The sequence below is a fragment of the Rhea pennata genome, chromosome 17 (assembly GCF_028389875.1).
Source record: "Rhea pennata isolate bPtePen1 chromosome 17, bPtePen1.pri, whole genome shotgun sequence".
Taxonomy (NCBI): Eukaryota; Metazoa; Chordata; class Aves; order Rheiformes; family Rheidae; genus Rhea; species Rhea pennata.
In genome coordinates this window covers 7,207,161-7,219,174 of record NC_084679.1, presented here as the reverse complement: position 1 = coordinate 7,219,174, position 12,014 = coordinate 7,207,161, and the positions used below count along the sequence as shown (strand labels likewise).

The following is a 12,014-nucleotide window of genomic DNA, read 5'->3' as shown; positions in this document are numbered from 1 at the left end:
ACGTGGTTGTGTCACAAGCAGGGATGAAGCTCAGATGCTTCAGCAGAAGTGGAGAGTCGGAGGAAAGGAGGGAGCAGCCGATGAGAAAAAGGATGTAACTGGATGCTGAGGAAGCGTATTGGTCTAAGTCAGTCACGGGTCTAGTGCTTGCTTGCCTCTCAACTCACAGGAGATATTTTAACATGACATGAGATATCAGATTGTTACCTGCCCTTACCCACACAAAGGATCTTTTTCTATACAGATTGGCACATCTTTGTGAGATGTAGCTGTTTCTCAGGGAAAGGTTGTCTATATATATTCTATATAGAAGCCTATATTTCAGATGTTCCTTATGCTTTATAGAAAGCAGATCTCAGGGGTTCAATCTCAATCCAGTAAGATATGCTGTATCTGTGGTCCTCAGTGAAATCCAAGCGTATTATCTCAAGTTCCCAAGCATCATAAAGTAAACTCCTAAGAAGCACAGAAACAGCTTCAGGGCCAAAAAGGTTTGACTCAATTTTTGACAGCAGGAAAACAGGAACCTAAATATATTTTCTTTTATAATGTAGAGCATTTTGTAATGTGTGATAGAAGACAGATCCACAGCCCAGATAGAGGAATTGCAGGAAATAGGGAGGAGCACTTGTATTCCAGCCAACCTGCCAGTGGCTTCAACAACTCTCTTTTGAAAAGGCTTTTCTCATTTCTGCACCGAGTAAACACTAGTCCTTTACATTCAACACTGCATAATTATGATCAGTCTCAGTTAATCCACACACTTGCTTTACCCAGATGATAGTTTACACAGAAAGGCTTCCCTGGTATCTCCAATCCAAAAAGTAACAGAGGCTGCAAAACAATCTCTTCAACTAGCATGTGTTGCCCAGCAAGCAACAATCCACCTGAACAGGTGAGCAAAAACCTCCTCACCACCACCTCCAAGACAGAAATATCAAGCACCTTTACCACAGATCTGACTAAAAACCAATATTCTGAAAGTACATGCAAGAACACTGCCTCTCACCTTACTCTTAGAAGAAGGGAAAGTGTTGGGCAAAAAAGTAGCAAATCCTATGCCTTGCTGTGATATTTAACATAGATCTGTGGGCTTCAGCCACAGCAGCCTGTTTCAGGAAAACCACCTAAACAGGCCTGTCCAGTGCCAAACCTCACTCAAACTCTGAGAAGCTGGGAGGAGCAAACTTAGCTGTTCTGCCACAGGTGTGGAATAAGGGAAAGCAGAGGTGTTCACTGCTGTTCTCTTCCTCTGCTCCTGGAGGCTGACACACGACTAGAACAAACCTCCTTAGTTAGGCACACTACTCATATTCCAATTTTTATCCAAGAAAAATCTATAGCATCTATCCTTGCCTAGGGAGAGGGAAGACAGAGTTGCCTTTAGATGTCCTGGTCCTTTAAGGGGCTCCAGTATTTCCAACTCTGCCTGCTTGCCCCTAAAACATGGCTCCACTAGCTCTTCAGACCTTTTGGCTTAGCTAAGCAATCTGGAAGAGGCTGCCAGAAACACAACTGCCTAGCTCCTAATGATTGTTCTCAGTAAAGAATTAGTCATCAAAAAAGGGCCTTAAGGAAATCTCCATGCCAGCCAGGTCAGTACACTGAGACACAGATCTGCTGGGAGAGCCAGGAGACTGCCAGATGCGAGTCCTGATGAGCACCAAGGCATCATTCCATAGGAATCTGGAGGAGGGAAGGGGCTACATGTAGCTGAGGTTTCCTGGCTTGGATTATCACTGCAGATCCAAGGAGAGGGAGGATATAAAATTAATCATCTATTAAATGGATGCAGCTTGCAGCTTTGAAAAGATACTATGACAGAGTAAGAACAGGAGTGCAACAGATGCACACTTCACCTGATAACACACTTAACAATAGAAGTTGAGAAAGATTACAAAATCAGAGGCCAAGAGAGGGAATGCAGGTAGGAAAGCACTTGCCAAAGGCACACCAAATCTCCGGGCTTACAACATTTTATTGGAACCAGCACAGATCTTCCGAGCAGATAATAAAACCCCAAGATAAAGAAACTTTCTGGGCAGGTGAAGCACATACGCCAACCTAGAAGCTTTTAGTAGCACCAGCCACAACTATGAAGGTTTGTGCAGTGCAGTGGCACAAAAAGGGATGGCAAAGAGAAGCAGCAAAAGTAGAACCAGAAGAGTCTCTTACCAAAGTCCATGCGATCCTTATGATTGCGCTGCAAAAGGCCCAGCAGCAGCTGCCTTAGGTGGCTTGATGTCTCTCTGGGGATGCTAGGATTAAAAACAAAAGCAAAATAAGAAAGAGTCTCAGCCTACTTCAGCTGCTTCTACATATGCAGGAAGGCAAACTGCAAATGCAAACTTGTTTTCTGCCTGCTGGGGTAGGAACAGGAGAAGCGCTCAGTGGAGAGAGGCTGAACAGGAATACCTCTATTTGCATCTCTATTTGCCTTTTACTTCCCATTGTTATCATAAAGCTAGATTAGCCATAGCCTTAAAGTGGCCTCTCCCATGAGCACCTGCAGATCCTTCCCTTCGAGAGGCCAATGTCATCTGTCTAATTCTCAGCTAAGCCCATTCAGTATAAAATAAGTTGCACAAGATAAATAAAATCTTATCAATGTCTGTAAGTACCTGAAGGGAGGGTGTCAAAGGGACAGGGACAAACTCTTTTCAGTTGTCCCATGTGACAGGACAAGAGGCAATGGGCAAAAACTGAACCACAGAAGTTCAGCCTGAATATGAGGAGGAATTTCTTCATTGCGAGAGTGACAGAGCAGTGGAATAGGTTGCCCAGAAAGGTTATGGAGTCTCCTTCTCTGGAGATCTTCAAGGCCCGCCTGGATCCAATCCTGTCTACCATACTCTAGGTGACCCTGCTTGAGCAGGGGGGTTGGACTAGATGATCTCCAGAGGTCCCTTCCAGCCTTACTGACTCTATGATTCTAAGAAAATATGTTCCACTCGTTCTAATGAGAACAAGGAGATCACTAAAATGAAGCAGTTACTTAGATGAAGTTTCCAATTAAGACATTGGTAGTAAAATTTATCACCAATTACTACTATTTTATTAAGGCATTTCTTTTCAAATGCAGCTTATATAAGACTAGCAAGTGACCTTTGCTTATTTGCTCCCTTGTTATACAGTATTTATTAATCAAAGGCCACTAAGATCAGAGCATCTGCCACCCAAGCAAACTAAAATTAGTGCTGCTATTTCCCCACTCTGCAGTACAGCAGAGAAGGAAATAACACTCTTTAGTGACCATCACAGCACAGAAGCGCTAGTGAAACACTGCACCTCATTCCACAAGCAGATGGGGGAAAGGGAGAGACCAGGGCAGTTCCTCATAACCTGGGTATATTGCACAAAGCAGGGAATAAATGAATGGATTAAGGAAGGGAAAGCAGAGTTCAGCTCTTGCATAAGTGGATTCAGCTATGCTGACTTTCCTCAGTAACTAGAGTGCTGTTAGGAGCCCTAACAGCAGGGCCCTGACTACAGCCAGAGCAGAGCTCTCCAAATTAAGCGTAGGTGGCTCCAGCTCCTTTTGGTATTAACTCTGTTTATCATGGCCATGCCCAGCATGGCCCCCACAGTCTGCCAGGCTTTTTCCTCCTCTCATGCAAGGGTCAGCTAAGGTAATGGCATATGCACTCAGCAAAGCAATTTTAACTGCGCAAAGCCTGAGTCTACTCAGTAGGACAGCACGTGGCTCGCGCAGGCAGGGCTCCACTTCACTGGGCTGACATCACTCACCAGCCCAAGATAGCGTCTGACCCACACGGGGAAGAGACAACTGCATTTGCACCTCCTCTACCACCTCCACCCCTGACATGGATGGGGTAAAAAAACAGCTGGGGCAAGAGGAGGGAAAAAATGTGCTAGATAGCATTAATAGAATCTTGTTCAGTCAGGAGTGAAACCAGAGATGCTAGACAAGGTGTGTATTTATAGGTTTGAGCACTATCCGGTTATTTTTCTATGAAGTCCTAGGCCTCACTTGTGCAGGAATTTGAGCCCAGTGATTCCTAGAACTCAGAGTCACAGCAAGCATTCATCATGCCTGTTTGTCCTGGAGGAGCTGGTTTTCCATCCTTGACAAAAAAAACAACTATAGCTATTTTTCCACCCTGACAGAATTATACATCTTCACAGGCTGATGGAGGAAGAAGGCAGGAACTCGGGAAGGGATGCAGTTAAACTGAGACTTAATTTGAGCCAAGGAAAACAAAAAACAAGAAAACTTGTCAAAAAAGGCATGCCTCAGAAGCACACTGTGTAATAGAGTAACTCAAGATACCAGAGCTAGCAGACTCTCCTGAAAAATACATTAGTGCTGGAGACCTGCAGTCCTCCAGTACTATCGTCATTTTTTATTCATGACAAAACACTCATCCAAGATCAGTCCATTTCCCAGCAATGACTTTAGCTTTTATATGAATTTAAAGCCAAGAAACAGGCAGGTCAAGTGGTAGACCTGAGAAATCACAAAGCAGACTGAAAATAGCGCAGGCTAACAGCCTGTCTGCCTCCTCTTACTCTACAGGATTATTTTCCGAGGCCATCCTGTTAAACATGAGTAAGAAAACTGCCTCCTTCCTCCCATGATCTAGAATATACTTTGCCACGCAAATGAGTACAATCAATGTTAATTAGATCAGTACTATTCAAATTGAGGCCTTTGGGCTTACCCCTAACTGCCATGAGCTCCCCACCTCGGAATGGCATTTCACCAGTCTGCAGTCACACCAACTTGAGGTAGAGACTGCTCGTGGGGCTCGCAGGAGCTTTTCTTCCCCACCCCACTTGCAAGCTGGAGCACACCATCTCCCATGGGGATGCTGGGGAGGTGGGTGCCAGCCTGACTAGCCCCAAGGAGAGTGAAACCAAACACTGGCACTGCAGCAGTCTGAGAACAAGGTCACTCGAACAGTTTCATGTTTCATCCTGCGCTGGCAAGGCTAGAGGAGGCAGTTTATTCATGTTTACTCAGGAAATAGCACAGATTGCAGCTCACATTAGAGACTAACGAACTTTGGAAAGCATAGGATCAACACTAACACAAAGGCAGCCGTGGATTTGAGTTCTGGGGTAAAACAAACAATGGCCTTGGATCTAAATTTTGGTGCAATATGGTAGTTAAAAGCAGAGGTGGTAAATACAATGCGTACACAGTGTGTTCAGTACAAAGGGAGAGAATTAATCCCTACAAGAACAAACATGCTGTCCTCTTACTGCTGAGTTTGTTTCTCCTCTTGGCTGCCTCCTACCACATGCTCCACAGGCTAAAGTGGCAGCAGGGCAAACAGGTCATATCAGCAGTAGGAAGCTTTTCAATCACAGGGATTTATTTCTCTCTAAGAGCAACTACCTCAAAGGTGGGCACCCATTTCTTTTTAGGCCCTTTGCAGGAAATGGGGGCTGTACTTTCTGTCCACACAGATTATTTGACTCCAGCTACCTGGTGGTTGTTTGCCTATGAATTGCCTTGTTTGGCTGTTTTACTCCATCACATGCTCTGGTTCCATCTAGAAGTGTATGCACAGGCCCAATATTTAATCCTCATCAAAAGTTCCCCCCTTTCCCCAAATCAAAAAGGAAGTACCTAAAGGGAATCTAAATGCATAGCACAGGTCATTAATCAGAGCTCTGGTTTCTTGACAGCTCTTTCCACTATCTCTTGGAGCTGTCTAAACTGATAAGGAAAAAGCATATACAGCAACTCAATGAACTTCCTGCACAAATGGCTGCATTTGCAGCTCTGTCAAACAGAAGCAACTTTTCTGTTTAAAAATTTCTTTCAGTATTTGGGCAAGTAACTTGCAACTTCAATCCTGTCTTCACACTAGGTTAAGATTTTAATAGCAGACACAAGGTTCTGCTTTAAGAGCTCAGAGAAAGCTTTCAAAAGAAAAGACCACAGCAACAAAACCAAAATATAGTGACAAATCACAGCACTCAGTGGCAGCTGGCTATTTTGCTAGGTAACATGCACCCTGTAGGATGAGAGCAGATACCTTCCCTGCATATCCCTTGGAAACTGCAGTAGTGTCCATTTTTATAGAGGTTATGTATTTCCTCCTACAAGAATGATGGACATGAGCAGTTGCTGTCCTGACATGGACACATGGAAAAAAATGGGAATGCAATCTCCAGTCAGGTATCGCAGGTTAGAGGAGAGACCACTATTTGGCTCCCTGTATGATTGAAGAATTGCCATGCTTTCTTCCTAAGAATCATTTCCAGCCTCAGGGAAAACCCTACTTGGAAACCAACCACCAGCTGGCTCTTGAAGTCACTAATGGCTGCTTCTAAATAAACCCTGAATCTTTGTAGCGTAGAAGGGAAGGAATATCTGGGGAAGGGGAAAGTACCAACTCTGGCATTCAGCTGCTGTCTGACTTGCTCTGGGCCACGTTGCTACCAGTTAAGGAATAGCGAAAGGCAGGTGGACAAATATTTTAGTTATATCCCTGAGCAACAAGCCAGGAGCATGAGGGGACAGGGGTAAATACAGTGTAAGCAAGTGGAAACAAACAGGGACACTGGAAGAATGCTTACTTCGGCATCAGCATCTTGTTTTTCTCATAGAAGAGACGAAGATCCTGTGGGCTGCTGGCCTACAGAGGAGAAAGAAAACCAGTGCATGAAGCAGTTTACAATAAAAGGGAGAGGATTAGTATTTTCATTTTAGTTACTCTGAAGAGCAGAGGCAACTTTGCAATTGCTGAACCAGCACAATGAGAACCTGAAGCCTTCTTTAGCTTGAAAAGCCAACGCTGTGCCAGAGCAAGAATACAGTATTTCAACCTCCTGCTTTTTTATCCCTCACCTGATCCCTTCTGAGAGCTGAGCTTTGTTTCAGTGGGTCTGATGCTGAGGTCTAAGCTGCCTAATAGCCTCACCCAGGAAGCAAAAAAACTGAAGACGTGAGGACTGCCAAATGACAAATGGCAGCTCCTGCTGAGAACGTGGATTAGTGTTGCAGTATTTAGAAAAAGGGTAGGGAGCTTGAGTGTGTAGAAACCAGGAACATAGGGAAACAGCAATTCCAACTTTCCTACCTTAATTCCAGGAAGCCAGAAGGTCAAGCCACAACCCCTCTCATGCCCAAGAGGTTTACAATTGCCAGTGTACAAAAATCTCATGTCATTTCTCCTTTTGATTTTATACCCCAAATACAGGACTACTAAATTAACCCAACTGTTTCAAGCTTTAGTTGTTAGGCAGAGTCTCTCTAACAAGGGCAGAGTGGGCTGGATGACGTGCCACACACATGAAGGTATATACAAACAAGGAGGGAAGATCAAATATTTGTGTGCAATCCATTATCGCTACAGCAGTGTTTAGGAAAGGATGGATGAGAAAGGAAAAAAGAGAGAGAGAACACACACCTCAAGCTTTCCACCCACTTCCATTTGTAAATTGGAAGCATTTAAGGTCAATTAAGATGCTTAAAATGGCAAATCAGACAATCCAATCTGCAGATGGCCATCAATACCAACAACACTGCATGGCTGAAAGAACAGCTACACAAGATGCTGTTTCAACATCACCTACTCCCTCTGGTTGAAGATGAAAAATCAAATTAAGGACAATTGTGAAAGCTCAATACAAAGCTCCAAGAAAAACCACAGGGAGGGTCTCAAAAGCTGATGAAGTCAGACTGGGGAGTACTGATCAGGACAACACTCCCTGCACAGCCTAAGCAACCCAAGCTATACTACCGATCTGTACCAGTAACGTACGATGGGCATTGCTATGCACACACAGACACTGGCACGAACCAACGAGATTCCAGACAGAAATAAGAAAGATCTGGTTTTCCTCTCTGCAATAACCCACCCTCTGCTGTTTACAGAATCAGCAGGGTCCCAAACAGAAGGTGCAAAGATATTACGCTCTTCACAAACCATTACATGACTGCTGTTCAGAGCACAGCATGTTGTTATGCAGAAGTAAATACACACAACGGCATTTCCAGTCAGTGACATTCAATTCAGTTCAGTAAAACTCCAGCTTATACTTTTCCCCTTGCAGATCTGGCTTTGTAATTAGATTCTTAATATTTGGCAAACTTTAATGCAGCAAACGTCCACACTGCACCAAATGCCTTGGCCACAATGCTCTGCATCCTGGAAAACTACGCCAACAGACATGCATACAAGGAGGAACACAATTCCGCTGCAGGGAAGCAAAGTGCTCGCTCACATCAGAGACACAAGCCTTGGCTGCTTCCTCTGTTCGCTTCCCGTCACTACTACTCATTTCAGAAATACAATGAACCTCTACTTCAAACAGTGTTTTGTGAAATATTTTCCTGACAATAAAGACAGACTATGTTAAGAGAAACACATATGCAAAGTCCAGTTCATCAGAGAGAGTTTAAGAACTAGCTTAGATGGAAACAAAATCCTCCGCCTGCTTTTTACCACCTCCCCTCCGCCTCCCAAAAAAGTGATGCTGTTCCTCCACATTCTGCTTTCTCAGCACAATTCCCACTTGTTCAGCAACGATCATATCTGTGATGTCAGGCCTCTGACCACCCAGACTATGCTTTCTCACTACAGCTGCCCCCAAGAGCAAAAAATTCAAGACTCTGGATCTCAGGTCTCTGATGTAGCCAGTGGTCTGTTGGGGCCCAGCACCAGGAACTTTGGATCACCACTAATTTGGTAAAAAAAAACAACTGTATCTCCACACAACTTCACTACTAAACAACTGAGTCACACAATTCTGCTCATAGCACCTGCCTGGACATGCCCATTGCTTTCCCGCTGTTAGCATCCATTTCACAAACCACTGGTACCTTCAGCCACTTTGCCCATCTCCTCCTCCAATATATACTACTTCTCTGTGGATTATGGAAAATGCAAAACCGTTTAGGAGATGTTAAAACTACCATTTGAATTCTTCAAAAGTCTTCAGTGACAGAGATGAAGAGTTGTAACTGCAGGCCACTTGCTAAGCAAAGCAAATTAACAATTCCACATTAATACAGTGCTCAGCAAATCTGTTTATAGGGATTTTGAATCTTATTAATCTCATCCTTCTGGCAGTCTCACTGTGTTGTTTATGGGTATGTTTAATACAAAAAGCTCCTTAAGACAGCTTCACCAGCCATCCTACCAACTGTCCACATCTGACAGTTTCAGCATTTTGTCTGCATGCAAAGAGGCAGGAAAGGGGCAGGAATAGCTCTGGGAAGTTGCCTTGGGTGACCCAGCTATAGTTAATTTTAACTTTGAGACAGCTAGGAATTATACACACATCTCTGCCTTGATTTAAGCACTTTCTTGATTGACAGCTGCCTCAGCCCTTTCACATGTTTGATCTTTTCTCCATCCAACACAGCCACCTGAAGCCCATTTTATTTTTAAATTACTCCTTCCTCCTTGCTGCACATAATACTTGACTCCTTTTGGTTAGCATTCCTGTGAAGTTGCCCAGCTGGCTTACACAGCGAACAGCTAAGAGGCTAAAAGCAGAAGGTATCAAGCTGTGCTCCAGGTTTTGCTGGAGATTCCAGTCTGTAAGCATAGAGGTGATGTCCTTGCAAGTACGGGAGAGACAGCATTGTGAGGATTTAGCCTGAAGTTGTTCATGTCAGAAATTCAGTTCCCAGCTGCCCTGTACAACTGGGTCTGCTGGTGGCACCACTTGGGACTGCTGTCTCGAGGTAGGTCGGGAGATAACTAGCCAATTTCAAAAGTGCTGAACCCTACCTCCATGGGCTTCCCAGCACCTCTCACCACATATCCATCACCTCTGTCCACTACCTCTCTCTCTCCCCCCCAACCCTCTTAAAAGCCCCATAAGCAATGTCTTCTCACCTGCTCAGAGACCACCAGCCATCAGAGCAAATTCTTACAATGCAATCTAGCTAAAGAAATAAAGCTGGTTAACTTTTAACTAGCTTTCCAACATCTGACCTAGACAGACTTCATTCACCTGAGACTTGCAGCTGGGAGAAGGCAGTTTGTAAGACACATGGTCAAAACAAATAGATGGCACATGGAGGACCATCTGGATTGAGCTTTTCTTTCTCCCTGATCAAACAGATCCACAGCTGTTGCTGCACTAACAAATGGGGCCTAGCATTTTGTTTCAAAATACAGCCCCCAAAAGAGCAAAGGGCATGGGGAAAAATTAAAATAGAAAAACAAACGACCCCCTCCCCCAGCCCAGCAGATGTCAGATGTACATGTGAAAGAAAGAAAGTATCCAGGCAGGCTGGCACAAAACAAGGATCAGGACCTGCTGGGTAGGGACCTAAATGCCCCTTTATTCCTCTCTACAAGGGCAAATTGCCCTCACTCAATAGAAGGGACACAGGCATTACAGGATCACTCATCTCTGTGAACCTGAGGACACACATACAAGCAGAGGATTGATATTCTGACCACCTTCCCCCTTCAAAACCTTTGCTTGAGAGATGAATGAGGCTGACTAATAATTAATTTTATTTCCTGTGAATAATCCTTTAAGAACAAATATTCTCAGACCATTTCCATAGCATGCTTCACTGATCAATGGTAAAAGTCACATCACCTACTTCTTTTCAAAGAAATCAGATGACAGTGTTGTAAGTGCAAAACATCTCTGACAGTCACCACGTCAGTTATACCTAAATGATTTCAATGAGTAGGATATCAAGGTGCCTTCAGTGACCAAAAGGCTCTGTTATAAGAATAAATCAGTGCAAGACTGAGGCATGCAAGGTAAATCTTTGTTTTTTCCACCTCCATATTTTTTCCCTTAATGCACAGATTTTCTCTTGATAGTTATTTTCTCCTCTCTTAAACAAAGATACTGAGACTGACAAGCAAATGCAGCCAGTAAATGGGAGCGATTCAAGAGTTTATGTACTTGTGTGGGGTATTAAAAGAAAAAGAAAAACACACAGCCAAGGAAATGAAGTCTTGCCCTAAATACACAGGAAGGGAGACGTTAGCAAGATTAGAAAGCACTGGCATGAAAGACTAGAAGATTTTTACAGCATTTGGCATGGGGGGGGAGGGAAGCAAGCAAACAAAACGCACACACCTTCAAGGAGAAAAACCTTCTTAGTACTAATCTAAAAACCAAAATGCACCATTAGTTTACTTCCATATTTGCCTGCTCTTTCCTGCAACAGATTCAGAATTCACTTTATCCTTCCTGATCATGCAATTTTACATGAGATCTTGAATGCCTATGAAATCCTAAAGAGCTGTTGAACTAGAGGTCAGAAGTCCTGCACTTCATAAAGCTTAGATTACTACATGAGAACAGAATTTTCCTCCCACCACAGAATCCCTCTCTCTCTCTCTCTCCCCCCCCCCCCTTTTTTTTTTTTTTTTTTTTTTTTTTAAGTGAAGAGGTGTCAGAACTTGGAAAAAGTAAATAAAAAGTAAATAAAGGCCATAGTTCACCCATCTGATCTAAGAAGCTGAGGAGTTTGTGGAAGTGACACTCACTCAGTATGCAAATTTGAGGTTTGGTCTTAATCTGCACTAGACAAATAACCCATGGATATGGATGCATGGCTAGATAATCCATGCACTAGACAGAAGTGAGTTCTACAAAGCTCAAAAGATGTGAAGAAGTATCAGCAACTCAAGCATCTCTTTCTTAACTAATCCAAGAAAGTTTTCTGCAGGGATGACCTTTACTGAGGTCTTATACCCAGAAGATACATTTCACAGAGACACAGCCTAGAGAAGCAGTGTCATCTTCCAGTAACACTTCCAGAATTACAACACGTAAAGCACCACACTGTCAGTATGCTGGACCGTAGACCTCCACAGGTCTATAGGACTAAATAAGTGACAGAAGCCATAGAGCAAGTGGATTAAAAATTAAAAAACAACACACACACACACACAAAACATTAAATCTAAGCAACGTACCTGAAAAGGAGCCTTTCCTGTCAGACACTGATAAATTATGGTTCCTATACTCCAGAGGTCAGCTTTGGCATCATAGTGCTGAGACATGATGACTTCTGGTGCCTTTTGGGGGAGAGAACAGAAATCTGTTTT

At 43.6% G+C, this 12,014-nt stretch overlaps 1 protein-coding gene across 4 annotated transcripts in view; it reads right to left on the bottom strand.

Moving 5' to 3' along the window:
• ULK1 (unc-51 like autophagy activating kinase 1) overlaps window positions 1–12,014 on the bottom strand; it is an 80,791-nt gene that overhangs the window by 39,707 nt on the left and 29,070 nt on the right. For all 4 annotated transcript variants that reach the window (XM_062589655.1, XM_062589657.1, XM_062589656.1 and 1 more), the window contains exons 9-11: window positions 11,883–11,984; window positions 6,553–6,611; window positions 2,176–2,258 (exon numbers count right to left, since the gene is read on the bottom strand). In XM_062589655.1, coding sequence (XP_062445639.1) covers window positions 2,176–2,258; window positions 6,553–6,611; window positions 11,883–11,984 — 244 coding nt within the window. The remainder of the gene's footprint in view (window positions 1–2,175; window positions 2,259–6,552; window positions 6,612–11,882; window positions 11,985–12,014) is intronic.